At 39.5% G+C, this 17,740-nt stretch overlaps 2 protein-coding genes across 8 annotated transcripts; one reads left to right on the forward strand and one right to left on the reverse strand.

Annotated features, from left to right (window-relative positions):
• Positions 1-818: 818 nt before the first annotated feature.
• Positions 819-7,397, reverse strand: LOC115737946 (protein FLX-like 3). Of its 7 annotated transcripts, none has more exons than XR_007199449.1 (7): positions 7,095-7,390; positions 6,439-6,975; positions 6,152-6,297; positions 5,790-5,872; positions 5,428-5,642; positions 1,783-1,875; positions 819-1,218 (listed from the first exon to the last, which is right to left on the reverse strand). XR_007199449.1 is itself a non-coding variant. In XM_030670386.2 (5 exons), exons 1-5 carry the CDS (start codon positions 7,097-7,099, stop codon positions 5,562-5,564), a joined length of 852 nt encoding a protein of 283 aa, XP_030526246.1. In that variant the 5' UTR covers positions 7,100-7,397; the 3' UTR covers positions 5,218-5,561. The 7 variants fall into 7 exon arrangements, 4 of the variants coding, with proteins under 4 accessions (XP_030526246.1, XP_048139398.1, XP_030526247.1 ...); XR_007199450.1 differs by having other exon boundaries at positions 819-1,250; XR_007199448.1 differs by having other exon boundaries at positions 819-1,875.
• A 2,832-nt stretch (positions 7,398-10,229) lies between these two features.
• On the forward strand, positions 10,230-15,466 carry LOC115738048 (DEAD-box ATP-dependent RNA helicase 20). The gene is made up of 10 exons (XM_030670534.2): positions 10,230-10,567; positions 11,099-11,364; positions 12,007-12,186; positions 12,268-12,429; positions 12,601-12,755; positions 12,897-12,989; positions 13,190-13,275; positions 13,368-13,594; positions 14,184-14,414; positions 15,088-15,466. The coding sequence occupies exons 1-10, from the start codon at positions 10,512-10,514 to the stop codon at positions 15,144-15,146; spliced, it is 1,515 nt and encodes a 504-aa protein (XP_030526394.1). The 5' UTR covers positions 10,230-10,511; the 3' UTR covers positions 15,147-15,466.
• Positions 15,467-17,740: the final 2,274 nt, after the last annotated feature.

Below are 17,740 nucleotides of genomic sequence, written 5' to 3' on the forward strand. Positions count from 1 at the left end.
TCGATTTTGAGAGTAATGGATAAGTAAGTCGAATATTTCCAGTGGTAAAATTAGGTGAAACAAGGCGAAACCTCTTATCAGATTTTTATGCGACAGGAAAATATATGCGGCAGAAATCTTTGGTCCAAGAACTCTGAAGTCGCCACCGACAAAGAGGAGGAATAAATTTAAGCAGCAGCAACAATCTCGATGATAGAAATAGCCAAGGCCTGTACAATAATCTTGACGGGTAATGACTTGTAAAGAGATTGATGAGTGAAAATCTACTTTTAAAATGATCAACGCTAATAGTATTCATTTGAAAGCTTGAAGCTCGTCAATCGGGTTAAGTTTGTTGCAGTTGCAAAACATCCAAGCCATAGCTCCATTTTTGCTTTAGACCAAGTCCGAGACAATTTCTCATTGGACTCGCAGATCACTTTCTCAACCCGCGCGAGGTTGGTTCACAATTCGTGCATTTTCTCGAAGCTGCCTCACCATATAATATAACTCAGCTTACACTTTGTCCAAAATCAAGTAAAGTTCTTCATATGGCTATACTTATCTTACATCACCCGTCCCATTACATTATTGAACAACATGTGACCAACCTCATTGCCTCTTTATCACTCAACAGCAGCAACTCCCACACGGAACAACCATGGGGATGACAACATCTCTACGACATTCCTACGCTTTTGTTTTGTTTTTAATGGACAATGCATATCTAGGCACCTCAAATGTTGATTGCCCTAAAGTACCATAAGACTCAGTATTTTATGTGATGAAGATTGGTACCTGACTGTTTGCAGAGCCGAATAACAGTACGAGAATTTCTCGCTCGATCAGCCAACAGCAAAGGTCCTCTCCTAGAGATCATATATCACTAAATACTTCATATCTATTCTCATGTGGCCACCTTTGTAAGGTACAAGTAACTCCTCTTACAGTTTCACATCCTGAATTTCTCCGATTTGAAAAATGAGAACAAATAGACAGTGACCAAGGAGAAAGCATCAGCCAAAATAACAGTCACTGCAATCTCGCAACTAAGACCAAAAATACATCACCTCATCAAACTGCCTCCATAGAGGCACCTTATTGTGCCTCAATCCTAACAGTAATCATCTGGCAATTTCAGCTGTGAAGAATCTGAATATATGATGCCCTCTGCTAGTATGAACAACTTTTTAAGTGTGTATGCAGTCTACAAGCAGAGCAACTGTGTTCCAATGAACTCTTCCACTGTGTTGAACAACAACAAAAAAAATCTGGACTTAGAAAAGATAGCAAACGAAATAGACATCAGGATGCATCTCAATGACAAACCTTTGCAATTGCCACATATCAACTCTTACAAGAAGACAGATAATGAGGAAAGGCACCAAAAAGATATCAGCCATAGAATTTTGCCTTAGGTGACGGTTTCAAAAAAGAACAAGGTAATTAGTATATGGCAACTATAGGAGCAAATTTGAGATGTTAAGGAAAGGCACCAGAATGATATCATACAGATTCGAGTTAAAGAACGCAAATCATCATATAGGAATGTCTTCATCACACATTCAGGCAAAACTCATCTATCTTCTATGCGTATCAGGAGAGAGAAAGAGACGGCGGGAGGGTCGACAAAAAAATGTATCTAGTTTCACTGCTCCTATGAATAGAAAATATATTGAAAAACTAGCAGGCCCTTAACCAACTTCTTTGTGTTTGTAGGTCAGATGGGATTTTCCTATTATTGTAAATGGTGCACGTACAGTCAAAAAGAATTATTACAAGTTCAGTTGGTTCAGGTCTAACCTATAGTCATTGGATGGACATCCAACCCATTTGGCTCCCCAACAGAAAAATGTGACATCCTCCAGGTCGGGCATCGCAAGAAAGTATCTCCATCTGCAAATACGCACAAGAAAGTTTTAAGAGAAATGAGAGATAAGCAAATAGATCATTAACACATCCAGTATAACAGAAATATCTGGTATAGATACCACCCAAAGAGAGAAGAAAGTATCAACAAAAAGGAATTGAATTGGAGACCATGTGCAAAATTGTAACTACAAAGTGATCTAGCAACCCTAGCCTGAATTGGACGAATCAATTCAGGTGCCGCAGTAGCTTAGATCATGCTGCTTAAGTGAGGTGCTTGTGTGCTTATTACTGGGTGATAGCAGCAGTAAACTACAACGCTTTTGCCAAACAAAGATAAAACTGCCCCTGCTTCCAAACTTAATATGTAGATAGTTCTCCACGGACCACAGGCCACTGAGCTAATGCTTCCAATTGCATTTAGGGAAAATTCACCTCTCATAATCAAACCAAAAGGCCTTTCAGTATTACCCAGTAAAGTGTCTACCAAAACAAAATACTCGATGACCTTTCGTTTCTAAAGATACACCATCAACAGGTGTCAATAGGATGAGGGGACATCCAGACTATTCTCATGAAAAATGTATTTGTCCAGACATTTAGCCACAAGCACACAAGACTGCTGCAAAACCCCGATAACTGCAGTCCTCAGTATCCTCGATGAGACTGAAACAATGAAACCATGCAGCTTCATCTACCTGATCACATTCATTTTATACTGAAACTACTAGCCATACTGAATAGGACAAATTTTCTGACACACTTAGAATGCAAAACTTACTACAAGCTGTTTACAAGCTCACCAAAAAGGCAACAATCTTATACCAAAGTAAAACGACAGACTAAGCAGCACCTGTAGGCGTGTTCCTAAATGCAAGAAAGCTCTTGTTCTCCAGAGGTTCCAAACACAAATCAAGAATTACATGAGGCTCCATTGCTCAAAAGATGGGCATATATAGACTAGAATTATTGGAGTTCTAGATATTTTGTCCTTGTAGCTGGAAACAATTTTCCATGCAATCCGCTCAATTAAAAAAGAAACCCACATGGAGAACCAAAGGAGCATCGCCTATTTCAACCTAAAGCCATAACCTACTGTATAAAAGATTCTATTCATCTTGCTCGTGGCTGCTGGCCAAAAGAAAAGTCTTGCTTCTGCCAGATTATGAACAATTCCTTCCCAAAGATAATCATGAAAACCTTTTTGAAAGTTCCACAAATATGCACCATCCACTATAATATTTGTTAATCACTCAAGGGCCTCCATTTATTGCAAAGTATTAAGTGGTGAGGCAGAGGATATTTCAGCATTCAGTGTCTAGTACAGTGATGACACTGAAAGAATTTCTAACACGGTTCAAACAAGAAAACTATTGAGCCTATCTGCCGAATGCCAAATTTAGAAACTCTATATGCCTAACGGACCAGTATCATCATCTTAGGACCATCCCGAAATGTATAACTCCCACTCTACTATCCAAGCACCGTCCTACAAGGAAATGCAATCTTGAAAGTTCCTATTTCTGTCCATATGTCATTGAAACATTGGTACAATGACAACTGACCAGCAGGAGCATATCAAATATGGCGCACAACCAAAAAAAGAGAATGGACTACACAGCTCATAGGATGACAAAGCAGCAGCAGATGGATAGCTAAAATAAATCATCTGAAAACATTAGGGTACGAAATCCATGTCTGTGGCATCCATGTTCGAAAGAGAATACTTGCCTATAGGAGGTGGAACCCAATCCAGTTTGTAGCATTTCGGAAGATAATGCAGGTTCACCTCAATCCACAAAGAAGTAACTTTTGATCCCGAGGTAGTGTCTTGGGAAAAAGAAAGAACAAGAATACGGCGCAATCAAATCAGATGGGGTGCCACAATAAATGTGGCCCAAACATCCTAAGGGGAAGATAATGGCATTAGATGCTCTTCTCCAGTGTCCAGAGCACCAAAATCTACTAAGGAAGCTCCTCCTGTGCTCAGAATGCACAGAAGCATACACAGGGTATCGGACCATCCTTGCCTGTTTCTCCCATTGGACCATAGCATGCTCCAGCTTCGCTTCTCAAGTGGAACTCTCACAACTCCACCATAACCCACTATGAACTAACTCTAGCAGAAATCCTAACTAGAAACCTGGACCATTGTCTCTTCAACATCTCCAGTGGAAGGTGCTATTATCTATTTCACTATCTCCAATGTACAAAATGAGGAGAGAAAAACTCAAAATGTGCCAGTTCCTGACAAGCATCCTAGCCAACTTCATGCAACTAAAGATGAATTGACCAAAGGAGCAGCATTCCAATCTATTAACAATTCAGCACAACCCCGACAACTTAGGTACCAAAACGTTCACATGCTTAATGGGGCACCACCCCTTCTTGTACCAACTTCAATTGGAGCTTACTAAGCTTCCTTTTCGTAGATATTACAAATAAAACAAGTTGGCAACTTCTGCGCTATAGTCTATCATAATACAGTCATCTCCAGTAAGCATGCTATGCACCAATGTGCACCAAGCATATTCCAATAGCTACCTAAAAAATGGTCAGAGGAAAACACTTCAAATCAAGGCAAGAGACCTTGACGTATTCTTTCACTTTAACATGTTCTAACCTTCCCATTTGGCCTTTCCACTTGTGTCTTACCAAATGGGGTAGTTTACGCTGTGACCTCATACTTGTAAACCGCTAGTACAAAACTTGCATTAAAAGATGCAGAGATGCATCTCCTAACAATGATAACATTTGATAAAACTCCGAACTATCACAATTTTCAACTGCAAAGAGTCTCCACTGCTAGCAACAGAATTCCAAATAAACTCCCTTAAAAAGCTGAATTCGAGTACAAGCACATCCCAAAAGCTTTTATGCTTATATCATACACAGAGCGGTGCTTGAAGCCATTCTTAACCTGCAATCTCCAGAACCTATTAGCTAATTGACTGCAAGCACTTCATCGCAAGAAAAACATCACCACAGAGAGCTAAAGTCGTCCTCTTTAGACAGAAGTCAGACTGTTAGCCAGTCAAGTATGCAATTAAATGGATAGATCCCCAATAAGAAACACAAATGGGCCTCCAGCAAAATTTTGAATCTTCAGAGACCCTGATTGCAGCATCTTGGACAATAATGCCTTTGGTGAGAAAACTTTGCCTCCTTCGTTATCAACTTAGTGGTATACCATTGGATGAAACAGTCTTCAATTTCTGTGACACCTTTTCTTATGGATGTCCAAATCCAGCAACCTCGATACACACCCACTTGACTGAGTTGTGAGACACAGGCTCCCAATAGAAACCAACCAACCAATAAGACTCTTCAAGCTAACGAGTTTGCAAGTACACAGCTTATCAGACCTTGGACCTCGACTGCAAAAGTAGTACATAAAGACCCAAGATGCATATCCAATGTTTGAAAAAAAGCAACATTAAAACTGAACGATTGTTGAGTTTACATGGATTCTAGAGAATTCATATTAATCTCATAAACACACAGAGAACAATAACTGATGTCCTTTGAGACTATAAACAGTAACATGATATGCCTAGATAAGAAGTTAAAGATACTAACGATGCATTCAGATAATAGACTACTCATGGGGTGTGCCAATTGACAAATTTGTGCCTTCCCTCCCATTAACTCCTTCAACTGCTCAGCAAACGACATGTGGTGCATATTCAGTTACAACAATCACCGTCCAACTCTCAACGACGATTAATGCGAGGCTTGTCATGTCCTCCCCGTGAAGCAGATCCAGGACCATAGAGAGGACCGTTACCAGAACCCTGCCAAAGAGGGAGGGTATGTTAAATGATGCAAACATAATTACCCTTTGACCCTACAAAATGCAGAAATTTCTTGTCCATATCCACAAGGTAATCTTCACAAGTTCAATTATGCGTGGGGGCAACGACAATTTATTGGGCACAAACCAGGTGAACACCATAGCCATCCCCATATGGTGCAGCGAAACTCCCTTCCCCAGTGTTAAATTTCCTCCCATATGGTCCTCCACCTGAAGGCACCACAAACTGAGATAGTTGGAATATGTTGGATAAAAACCGAAACCAATAGTCCACCGTAAGGCCACGAGATAAATTTCAGCATTGCAGTCCTACTAAAACGCAACGGCAAAAGCAGAAGTGGCAACATACAACCGAAGGAATGCACCAAATTGACTTTGTTAGGAAACTTTTGAATTCATAGATAAATACAATTATGCCAAGGAAAATCAAAGAAGAAAAACATTCTCATTTCTAAGAAGACGCTCAAATGGGAGGGAAGGATGCCATACCAGCACCCCATGATCTGACATCACCAGCAGCGAGTTCAGCACGCAACTTCTCGACCTCCCGCGCCATAGAAACCAAAGTATTCTCCATTGCCTGTCTTTGTTCCACCAATTCAATGTTTGCTTTCCTCTCATATTCGACAGTAGATCTACAGAAATACATTCTTCTCTTAATACTCTGAGCGTCAATATCTATCTGATAAAGTTCGACCTAGCAAATGAACTTCAAGCCATATACTGCATACTAGAGTAGGTATCAGCCAGAACGCCATAAGTGAAGGCATACAAACCTAGCATGCATGAGCTCCTGGTTGAGACCATCGATTTCCGCCCTCAAGAGAGAAATCTGCTTGTTTTCAGCCTTCAATCTAGCAACGTCCTGCGTCAGATTTTGAACTTGCCCAGCAAGATCCTGCTTCACGTTATTCAGCTTCTGAACTTCGGCACGAAGCTGCCCAGCTTCCTTTTTCAAAGGCTCGGCCGCGCGAAGATCGGCTTCAAGCTTCAAACCTTTCTCGATGAACTCCCTCGAGTGAATGTCGTGCTCTGCGCGGATATCTCCGATAACAAGGTTCATCCGATGAATCTCCTCCTTGGCAGCACCAAGCTCCCGCTGCAGCGCAATCCGATCTTCAACCAGCCTGCGGTTATCCGCCAACACCCTCCGAAGCTCGGCGTGTTGCATCTCGAGCTCCTCCTCCAACAAAGCAGGGGGAGGAGGCGGCCGAGGCAGAGGCGGACCACGGACATAAGGGCCTTCAGGAGGGTAACCACGCCGGCTACTAAACGGCTCGCGCAACACTCGATTCCTCCCTGCCATTTTCAACCTGCAACAATTTTATATATTGTTGATGTGTCGGACAAATAGAACAGTGAGGCAATCGAATAGCTCGAATCCAATGATCTCCTCGAAGATTTAAGACATCGCAATTGGAAGAATGTACAGCTCATGACAAAGGAAACGCAGGTCGGTTCGGTTCTGTACACCTACTTTCGCTCGGGGTTTACCAAGATCGCTCGTCAGCCTGCGATTTGCGATCTCGAACGCACGTTCCACATGGAGGACCAAGGAAACTGGTCGAGGAAAAAGATGAAGAAGATGATGAAGAACCGGCGAAGGACGAGATGCAAGCAACCGATTCGGAACCCTAGCTCGAGGCAGAGGAAGAGGATGACGACTTCGTTGTTAAAAAAAGCTGCGTGCTTTTCTCTGAGGAGGAAGTGCAATTCCTTTTGGAGAAATCGTCGAAAACCGGACTTGGATATGGTCAGCAAAAATAATCGTGAAAATTCTTTAAATGGAAAATTTTCAATTAATAATTTTTTTTCCAAAAATATTTTAATGCCTTTATTTTCTTAAATAAAAATTTAAAATAAATTTTATTTCAAATAAAGACCTGAAACAGCATGATAATTGCAAATAATTACCTGAAATTACCATAGTTGTTTCAAACAAATGTCTCACCTTGTCGGCCGGTTGAATATTCCGATCGATAAAGGCATTTTCGTCAAAACATAATTTTAAATTAATTTTTAGCTAAATTAAAATAAATATTAAAAGTTAAAGAAGTAATAAAAAAATTTTGAACTTTGAGCTTTCTTAATTTATTGAAAATAGAAAAAGAAAACAAAGTAAATTATTAAAATGCCCTTGACTAGCCGGTAAAGTGAGTCCCATTTTTCGGACTCATATGGTCACTTCAAACCTTACTTGAAATAATATTCACTTCATGTTATTATTTGACAAAATAATGGCACTTTAAATCTTTATTTGAGAAAATAATGATATTTCAGTTCTTTATTTAGAATTTTCCCTACTTAAAAGTGTTTAGAAATTTTTTGTTGAACTGTTTTTCCGAGAGAAGAAAATGCTATTTTAAATTCTCGATTATCGGTATTAATAATAATACGGCGAGATATGAGCTTCGTAAATTTCCGACGAAAACTTATTGTTTATTTGCATGTTCACGTGTTAATCATATCTCGTAATTTCTATTGAATAAATAACTCATATTAGCAAAGTTTACTTTCTTCCACTTAATGCAAAAAGGATGCATGTGTTTTCGATTGACCTCTCACCTTTCTTTCCCAAAAGTCATTTAACTACACATTCTTAAACGCAACGATTTGAGAACGAATGCATGAATTAACAAATTCAAATAAGAATAGTTTTCATAACTATTTAATCCATTGATCACCGTGGCTTCTACTTTCCTTTGCATAATTTCACCCTCTTTTTTTTTGGTCTTGTAACGTGTGATAATCTCATTAGCCAATAATATAACACATTGTTATTTCTTTAATTCGCATATATAAAATAGATGCGATTGTGTGAACTTGGCGACATAAAAACTTTGGGGTGGATTTCATAACTACTTAATGTTTTTTACATTTAAGCTTTTAATATGGGCAATCCTATGCAATAAGTTCGGCGTAACCTAATTGATCGCCTCTAATATGAATGCATGCAACTTTTGAGCTCCAGCATTTACTCCGCGACAAAAGAAGTTTATGTTGAGATTATGCATATATTTTATATCAAGCTTTTCAACTTACATTGCTCGTTTAATGTTATTTACATAGCTTAAGAAGTACCATTTATATATCAATTTTACGTTTATAGATCAATTTTATTAACATGTGCTTTTGATAATCTATGGCAACACGAGAATGAATAAAAAAAAAACATGACAGGTGATAGATTCTATCGTTATCAACAAGCGATTAATATTATCAATATATCCTATTGAATAACTAGGTAATAATACCATTACATTTTCTTCTATGCCCGACCATCCAACCTAGTGCGATGCACGTGCACAACATAGGCTATACATTGTCTCGATCGAGAAAAATGATTAATCCTCTTCTTATTTTTACTTTAGCACAAATTGTTTCGATTTTGACCATGTTGTTTCGATTTCGTCCATGTTGTTTCTCTTCTTTTTTATGGGCTATATCATCCACTGTCAATTTATCATACATGTAATTGCCATTTAAAATGCGACTTAGTGGTATTGACAAAATTTAAGATTCCGTATCAATTTCTCTAAGAAAATATTCTTTTTGTAAGGATTCTAAAGTTTTGCATTGGTAAGACGTATCTCCAGCGAAAATGGGTTATCCTTAATACTTATCGAAACGCGTATTACTCTCATATCTACCGAATATATGTCATCTTTTTTATGAAAGATGTGGTACAACATTATATGTAATTACTTACGACAAAAGTTGCAGTGCAATCAAGAAAGACGGAACTCTTCTTTTTGCATGCATGATAGTTTTCGAAGGATTGTTATTTGCATGGAAAATAAAGTTTGGAAGCTAACACTGGAAGATGGGTTCGGGTCCCCCAACCCGATGGACCCGCTTGTCAAAAACCCAAGAAAAAATAAATAAGAATTTGATTTTCGATTCTTCTATTCCATTTAATCGAAATCTTATAGTTCACACACTTCGACTTTTTTTTTAATTCGACCCCACAAATCGAGCTTCACATATAATTATTTTTTTTTTCAAAATAAGCAGTAATTTTAAATTTTGGTGGGAAAATGAGAAAGAAATTATTATTTTTAGCTTATTGGCTATGAAGCACCAATACTCTCCGAGGGTCTCTGTGTCAAATAGTGTCTGACACTCTCCGATATCCCGACACTCTTCGACATACCACCGACACATGGTTAGCTCTCTAGACACGCCAACGACGCGTGAATCTAGCATCCCGACAGTTATTTCGTCATGCACGTAATTAATTTTAAACATTTTCAATAAATGATAAATTTAAATATAAATTTATAAAAAAAAATATCTACACTTCGATCGTATACCTAACTATCCCAAAATTAATATACCTTGCCATAAAAAAAAAAAAGCTAATCATGAATCCTCAACAGAAGACGAAGAAACTCACCACTTTATTTAATATAAATGTGTCAGTGTATCAAAATTTTTTATTATTTTAAAAAATAATATGTCGACGCGTCGTGTCGTGTATTTATATAGATGCTTCTGAGCTTATAGTTTTTATAATTTTTTTTTTTTTTTTAGGTTCAAATGATAAAATTTCAGACATCAGGTCGCTTCGAGTCCTAACGATCGCACTTCGGAGGTGGGGGCTTCGGAACCACCGACTTGCGGCCGCAGCCACTCGTCGCTTGCTAACCACGGCTTAACTATTCGAGGTCAGAGAGAGAGAGAGAGAAGAGGAGGGCGAATTCATCATCTTCTTCTTCACGCTCGCTCTGATTCCTTCCATTTCGCTTCTCTCTCCCGGAAAGTCTCATCCCCCCTGTCCCTCGCCCTGTTCGCAAACCCTAATTCCGCAGCCTCTTCCGGCGGGCGCCTCCTCGGATTGCGACGCAGGATGAGCCGCTACGACAGTCGGTCCGGCGACCCCACCTCCTACCGCGACCGGAAAAGGTAACGATAAGTCACTTCCCCCGTTCGCTTCGAAAGCATTTCTATTGGTTCTACATTGCGTTCGCCTTTCATATGCCGCTCGCTGGCGGGTGTGCTGCGATTATTTTAGTCTCGGCCGGTTTTTGACTTGATTAGGAGTTGCCGCCGAGCTCTGCCCGTGCGTAGTTGTTAGTTTGACTTTATCCTATGGCTTGGGCGACTCTCGGTCCCCCGTGGAGTTGAGCTCGCTTGGCAGAGTTTGGAACTTTGCTCCCGTGACTTCGCGCTACGATTGAACTGTTCTGGTTAACAGTCTATTAAAGTGTACTTTTTGCGGATAGTGAATTGCACTTCTATGTTCTATACATAGCCTTGCTGAAATTTTATCGGTGGTATGATTTTCGAGCCTTTTTGAAGACCATGATCGATCGATGAGCAGTTTGCTTTAGATTACGGTTATTGCAGTAGGACTTTAGCAGGCTACAACAACAAGTTAATTAATCAGATGTTGTGATAGACATTTGTTTACTGTGGTTGTCTGTGTTTTTGTAGTGATTCTGGGTTTGGTGGAGCTCCTAGCTATGGTGCCCCACTCCGGTCTTCAGCAGGTAGAAAGGATTACGATGGTGTTGAGTCACCGAGGAGGACAGATTTGGATGGTTTGACTCCTTTCGAGAAGAACTTCTATGTCGAGTCTCCATCTGTGGCTGCTATGTCAGATAGAGATGTTGAGGATTACAGGAAAAGAAGGGAAATTACTGTGGAAGGCCAAGATGTCCCAAAGCCTGTTAAAAGTTTTGAAGATGTTGGCTTTCCAGGTAAGTTTTCTTAGTTGTCTAAAATTTGGATTTCGATGGCAATTGATCACGTGAATTCCACAAGGTGATTCGTTGGAGGGTTATTTTAATGTTAGCATGGAGCTTTTAGAATTTTGTGTGTGTGTGTGTGTGTGTGGAAGAAAGAAGGGGGGAGCATGGGGCAAAGCATTCATATTATTAGGGAACCTTCTAATTCAGTGGATTGTTCGTATAACTTTTGTTTTTTGTTCCATGGAGAATTTCAGAATTGGTTTGAAGGAGAGACAGTGAAATGTTTTTATTTCTCATCTATTCATGAACACTTTCAAAATGAACACTGGATTGGTCAAATTGTTGATTTGAGATCTCTTTCACACCAAATTATTCGAAAAAAGTTCATAACGTTGGTTGAGAAATAAACTGTGGACAATGTCCTGGTGCTGTCTCTGGTCTCAATGTTCTGTTTGCAATACTTCTGGATATGAAGAAATTCTATCATATTCATTGATGACACTAAAGGAGAGAATGCAGGGCTTCCGTGGGCTCTTCCATTCCGCATCTTTCAAGTCCCATAGAAGCACTTAATTTGTCTACTAAGCAATCTTGTACTTTGAAAGACCCGGTACAGCTTTTTATTTGCTACTTTCTCTTCATATACTCCAGATTATGTCATGCAAGAAATTGCAAAAGCTGGCTTTGTCGAACCTACACCAATTCAATCTCAAGGATGGCCAATGGCTCTTAAGGGCCGTGACCTAATTGGTATTGCCGAAACAGGGTCGGGAAAGACACTTGCCTACCTATTGCCTGCAATTGTCCATGTTAATGCACAACCAATTTTGGGTGAGTATTTTAGTGAAGACTTCTGTTTTGTTAACCCTCTTTAATCCCAACCTAGCTCACATAACTTCTCTTTCTTATCAGCCCCAGGAGATGGCCCCATTGTGTTAGTGTTGGCCCCAACTCGTGAACTGGCTGTTCAAATACAGCAGGAAGCTACAAAATTTGGTGCATCATCAAGGATAAAAAATACATGCATATATGGTGGGGTTCCAAAGGGTCCTCAAGTGCGTGATCTCCAGAAAGGTAGGTGGTGATTAGATTAAAGTTATGCTGATCTGAAGAGGCGGGGCTTTCATAAACTGTACATCATTTGGTAATTGAATTTAAATTTGTTCTCTTTTTCCCCATTTTCCAAGAGCGGGAGTCTCCTGCGTCCTAAAGCAATTCTACTTGTAATTTGTCTCTGTGTCACAGGCGTCGAAATAGTGATTGCTACACCAGGAAGGTTGATTGATATGCTGGAGTCACATCATACAAACCTGAGAAGAGTAACCTACCTCGTGTTGGATGAAGCTGATCGGATGCTAGACATGGGATTCGAGCCTCAAATAAGGAAACTTATTTCGCAGGTTTATCTGCTGTCACTATTTTGGCAGTGTTGTGTTTTGCATAATCTTACTCTTCTCCTTCTTCAGGCACAATGGCACATACAAACGCCTACACAGAGACTAAACTATGATGTTGTTTTATTGGTTTGGCCATTCATGCAGATTCGCCTGGATCGTCAGACTTTGTATTGGAGTGCTACCTGGCCAAAGGAGGTCGAACAATTAGCAAGGCAGTTCCTCTATAATCCATACAAGGTGAGATTTCTCAGCATATGTTCAGTGCGATGTAACTGCTTCACCTAATATAGCATATCTGAATCAATTTTCCAATTGGAACGGTGGTGAAATAGTTGGTCACTTGATACCAGAAGGTTACGACAATCTTACCCCGACCTCTTTTTTCGGGTTGTCGACTTTAGTTGGATTGAACGTCCCATTATTTTTCCCCTTCGCAGGTGATAATAGGTTCTGAAGATTTGAAGGCCAACCATGCAATACGCCAGATTGTTGATATTGTCCCTGAAAATAAAAAATATAACAAGTAGGGAATGCAATTTACCAGTTAATATTATTATGTACTCGATTACATCACCTAAGATTAATTGATGCAAAAGCTATTTGTCTCGTACACAGATTGGTAAATTTGCTGGAGGATATTATGGATGGAAGCCGAATACTTATATTCATGGATACGAAGAAAGGGTGTGATCAGATAACTCGGCAACTGCGTATGGATGGTTGGCCAGCTCTCTCAATCCATGGGGATAAAAGTCAAGCAGAAAGGGATTGGGTCCTCTCTGAGTTCAAAGCAGGCAAAAGTCCTATAATGACTGCAACCGATGTCGCTGCGCGTGGTCTAGGTTTGTGTTCTTGTTCAATACCTAGTGCAAAGAGTTACCACGGTACCTGAATCTGCAGTAGCTGTTTGGTCCCCACACTTTGTTGGTTATCCTGATTTGCAAGTATTTGGTTGTGACATGGACATTTTTTTCACAATGTATGGATATCTTCATGCTAGCTTTGCATACTCTGGTGCTTTTCACCTAGTTGATGGGGTGAAGACACTTTGACATTAAATGATTCCCACTTTAGTAAGCATCTTTGTGTTATCTATTTAACTTTAATCTCTTCTCTTCATCTTGAATGTTAGTTTTCACTAGTTATTTTCTCAAATCCTCTCCTTTTGTTTATTTCAGACACAGGGATGCCATCTTTGTTCATTACTAATACATACAACTGTCTGTTTAGCATTACTTGCATATTTGCTCGTCTTTTTACTTTTTTCTTTCTATTGTGGAAATAATGGCACATAGTCATTGATCACGGCCATTTGATAGTTAAGCCTTCTGATAGGATGTGCGCGTTGCTGTGCTTTTCCTCACGATCTTGTATGGATAGGTAGGTTGCCTATAGATAAGCAGTAGCTTACTGTTATCTTCTACCTTGCAGATGTAAAGGATGTGAAGTACGTGATCAATTATGATTTTCCTGGCTCACTTGAGGATTATGTCCACCGCATTGGTCGTACTGGAAGGGCGGGGGCCAAAGGGACAGCATATACTTTCTTCACAGCTGCAAATGCGAGGTTTGCAAAAGAATTGATTTCCATCCTTGAGGAAGCTGGGCAGAAGGTCAGTCCTGATTTGGCAGCCATGGGGCGTGCTGCGCCTCCCCCTCCAGGTTTGTTACTGTGAAATCCCTGTTTCCCTTTGTTTTCCTTTTTTGCATGTTTGTCTGTGAGGGAGAGTGAGGGCAAGAGAGATTGTTCTTAGGCTCCTTTAGAGGTGGTTCTCTTGAATGGGCTGCAATCTTGGTGAGAGCAGAGCAACTCAATGCTGTTAGAAGATTGGGATGTGCAATTTGCAACTCCAAGCTAGATGGTTCCTATTAAGGGAAGGTAGATGGGGGAAAAGCGTGGTTGGTACTCTTTCAGGTTGTTGCTCGATGGCCAGTTAGACTAAGCCTGCAGTCATCGAGAACCAAGTCTCTGGGTTAATATCGAGAACCAAGTCTCTGGGGTAATCTTTCCCCGGTTCCACAGGCGATACATGATGTCAGTGTTGAGGCATTAGAGCAAACTACTGTCTAGTGGTTCCTCCATAGAGAGTCGATGGCTTCTGTCATAAAATGATGCCTCTCTTTCTGAGCTTCTTGTTGTATTTTTTATGGGTATGTTGGAAAAACCAGCCAGAAGGTCGCAAATACATGTACAAATGTGCATGCAAATTAAACCAACCCCCTCAAAAACACCTCTGGTTTTGCAAAAGAAAAAAAAGAAGAAAAGAAAAACTCATGCAAGTTGTACTATGGTTTTGTTGCTGAGTGCGGCTTCTCTTGCAACCCCGCTGCACAGGTCATGGAGGATTCAGAGATCGTGGTAGAGGTTACGGTACGGGACGGCCCTGGAGCTGAAAAACCGGAGTCAAGGCTTCTAGCACAGATGTATGTTACAAAAAAGTACCTTCGGTGATAATTTGTATCCGTGTTGCTTTACCTTGTCAGCAGTGTTTGGAAAACTATTAATAGCAGTAGAATAGAATTCACCTCTCCTCTCCTCTCCTCTCCTCTCCTCTCCTCCTATAGTCCCTATTCGCAACCTGTTTTCAAATTTTGCTGAACTTTGTTTCTTTGTGGGAATCGTGACAGGACTTAACCCAATTCCTTGAAGGTAGGGTCTTCTTTTTCTATGGCAAGCAATTTACATTGATCCTCAATGACTATCCCACTTCTTTGCAATCCGGTAACCAAAACAATAAGACGGGGGGAAAGCCCTTGCTCCGTACCTTAATTTGAGAGAGCTCTGGCTGAATTTCCAGAATGCAGGACGTCGGAAAACTCTTCTTATTTTTCGTCACAATGGTAGTTCTGTACATACATCGAATTGGGTGATCGAATCGTGTATGATGTTGATGAATTGTGTGACCGAACTTAACACCTGAGTGCAAAACAGGTTCCTTAAATCAACACTTACTCATCCTTTTTTGTGCTTTCGGTCAGTGTTCATCACTTCGATTTCAGTCGGTGGACAATGTAACGTAAGTAAGGGCCTGCATGGTAACCATTCTCATTCTCTGATTCTGATTCTAAGAACAAAAAAGGATGAGAATCGCGTTTGGTAACGCAAATAAATTTGATTTTGATTATGTTCTCAGAATTAGTTTTAAAGAATCGGAATCGGTTTTAAAGTAAAATCCAGAACAAAAAAAAAAATTGGTTACGGAAAAAGAAACACTTTTGAGAATCACAAAACAAAATGAAGTCTTACATTTCTTACTTTTCCCTTTCAGATTTCTGGTCACTTTTTTCTTAAACTAATAAAAAAAATTAAAAAAATTAAAAAAATTGGAAATTTTTTAAAAAATCACCAAAAATTTAGAAAATTCCTAAAAATAGAATAAGCTTATATTAGGCTAGTTGACCTCATTTTCATAAATTTGGGCCTAAATTTCCTAGATTTCATAGATTTCACTCTTCCGGAAAAAATGTCACAGAAGATGATGGCATCCAACATGTGGATGATAACATATATACTCGTAATGGTGCGTCACAAAATGTAAGCATTTGCACGTAGAGCTGAAGCTAAACACCCACTTGGATTTAGGATAGAAGCTGCCAAATGATAGTGAAGAACTTGTACTTCGTATCAAGGAGGATAATTTTTTTTTTTTTTGTCGTTGAATAATTTGATTATTCGGTTGTTATGTTTGTATGTATTTTGGATAACGCAATATTTAAAGAAAAAATGAGTTCTTAATATGGGAACTTTCTCATGCTTCAATCGAACTTCAAATGTAATGTATTAAATTTTGTGTTTCATTTATAACATGCTAAAAAAATAATGTATTTTAAATTATTTTAGTGTGCATTGAAAATTAGTCTTCAATTTAGAATGAAATTTTATAAAGTAATTACATAGTTATTTGACTTAAATGAAAAAAATTAGGAAGAGAAACAGTTTTTTGAAATAAAAATTTTGTGCAGTTATCAAATGCGTTTCTATTCCAGGAACAGAAATTTTGGGCAGTTATCAAACGCGTTTTGATTCTCCAAAACTCATCCGGAAACGGAATCGGAAAAAGTCATTTTAATCGGAATCAATTTTCCGGAACATAATGGTTACCATGCGTAGCCGAAGGCTCATCACGTGAAGGACAGGATTCTTGGTTGGCCTATATCAGGATGAGAATCTCTGCCTTTCTCTTACGATGAATACGAATTCGACGATTTAGATGGGCTTTAGCACTGGCGGGGCATAAGCAATGTATAGGTGACTAAGTGGGAACTCCCTTAACGTACGGTTTCGCTAGCTGTACCTGTAAATTTGTTCAGCAAGAGGAATCGTGAATGTTCTGTCCTAACAAGAAGCACACACAGATCAAGGCCGCGTATCATGAAGAACTGAACCGAAACATCTGGTCTTCACCTCAAAAGGGAAAATAAAAATAAAAGTTGTCATATATACATCTGCCTGGTTCGTAAGTATCTAGCATCCACTGAGTAACTGGATTCTGTGGGTAATATTCCAGAAAGACTCGTGAACTTTCAACATGGGATAAAAAATACCTCCAATTTTCAGACGATTCAAAAAATTCCACGAGATTTGACCGGAGGACAAAATACCCACCTTTAGATTTGCGTCCATGCAAACCAATGTGGCATGTGACGTGATCAACGGGATTGGAAAAAGTACCAAAAAAGTCATGAACCTATTACATTTGTGCCGAATTAATTTCAAATTTTTTGTATTTGTGCCAATTGAGTCAATTCAATCAATTTTGAGGATATCGCTAATGCGGACAACTAGCCTGTGGCGCCGCCGACGTGGACATTTTTAATGATTTTTAAAAAGATGAATTTTCATTTTTTTTTTCTTCTTTTCCTTTTGGCCGGCGAGGGCCAGCAATCCCTTGCCATCCATTGGATGAGCGCCATCAAGGATCATGGCCTTTGCCGGATCATGGTGCTGGCCAAAATAAAAGGAGAAAAAGAAAGAAAAAATAAATCAA

This window comes from Rhodamnia argentea, chromosome 8, assembly GCF_020921035.1.
Source record: "Rhodamnia argentea isolate NSW1041297 chromosome 8, ASM2092103v1, whole genome shotgun sequence".
Lineage (NCBI taxonomy): Eukaryota > Viridiplantae > Streptophyta > Magnoliopsida > Myrtales > Myrtaceae > Rhodamnia > Rhodamnia argentea.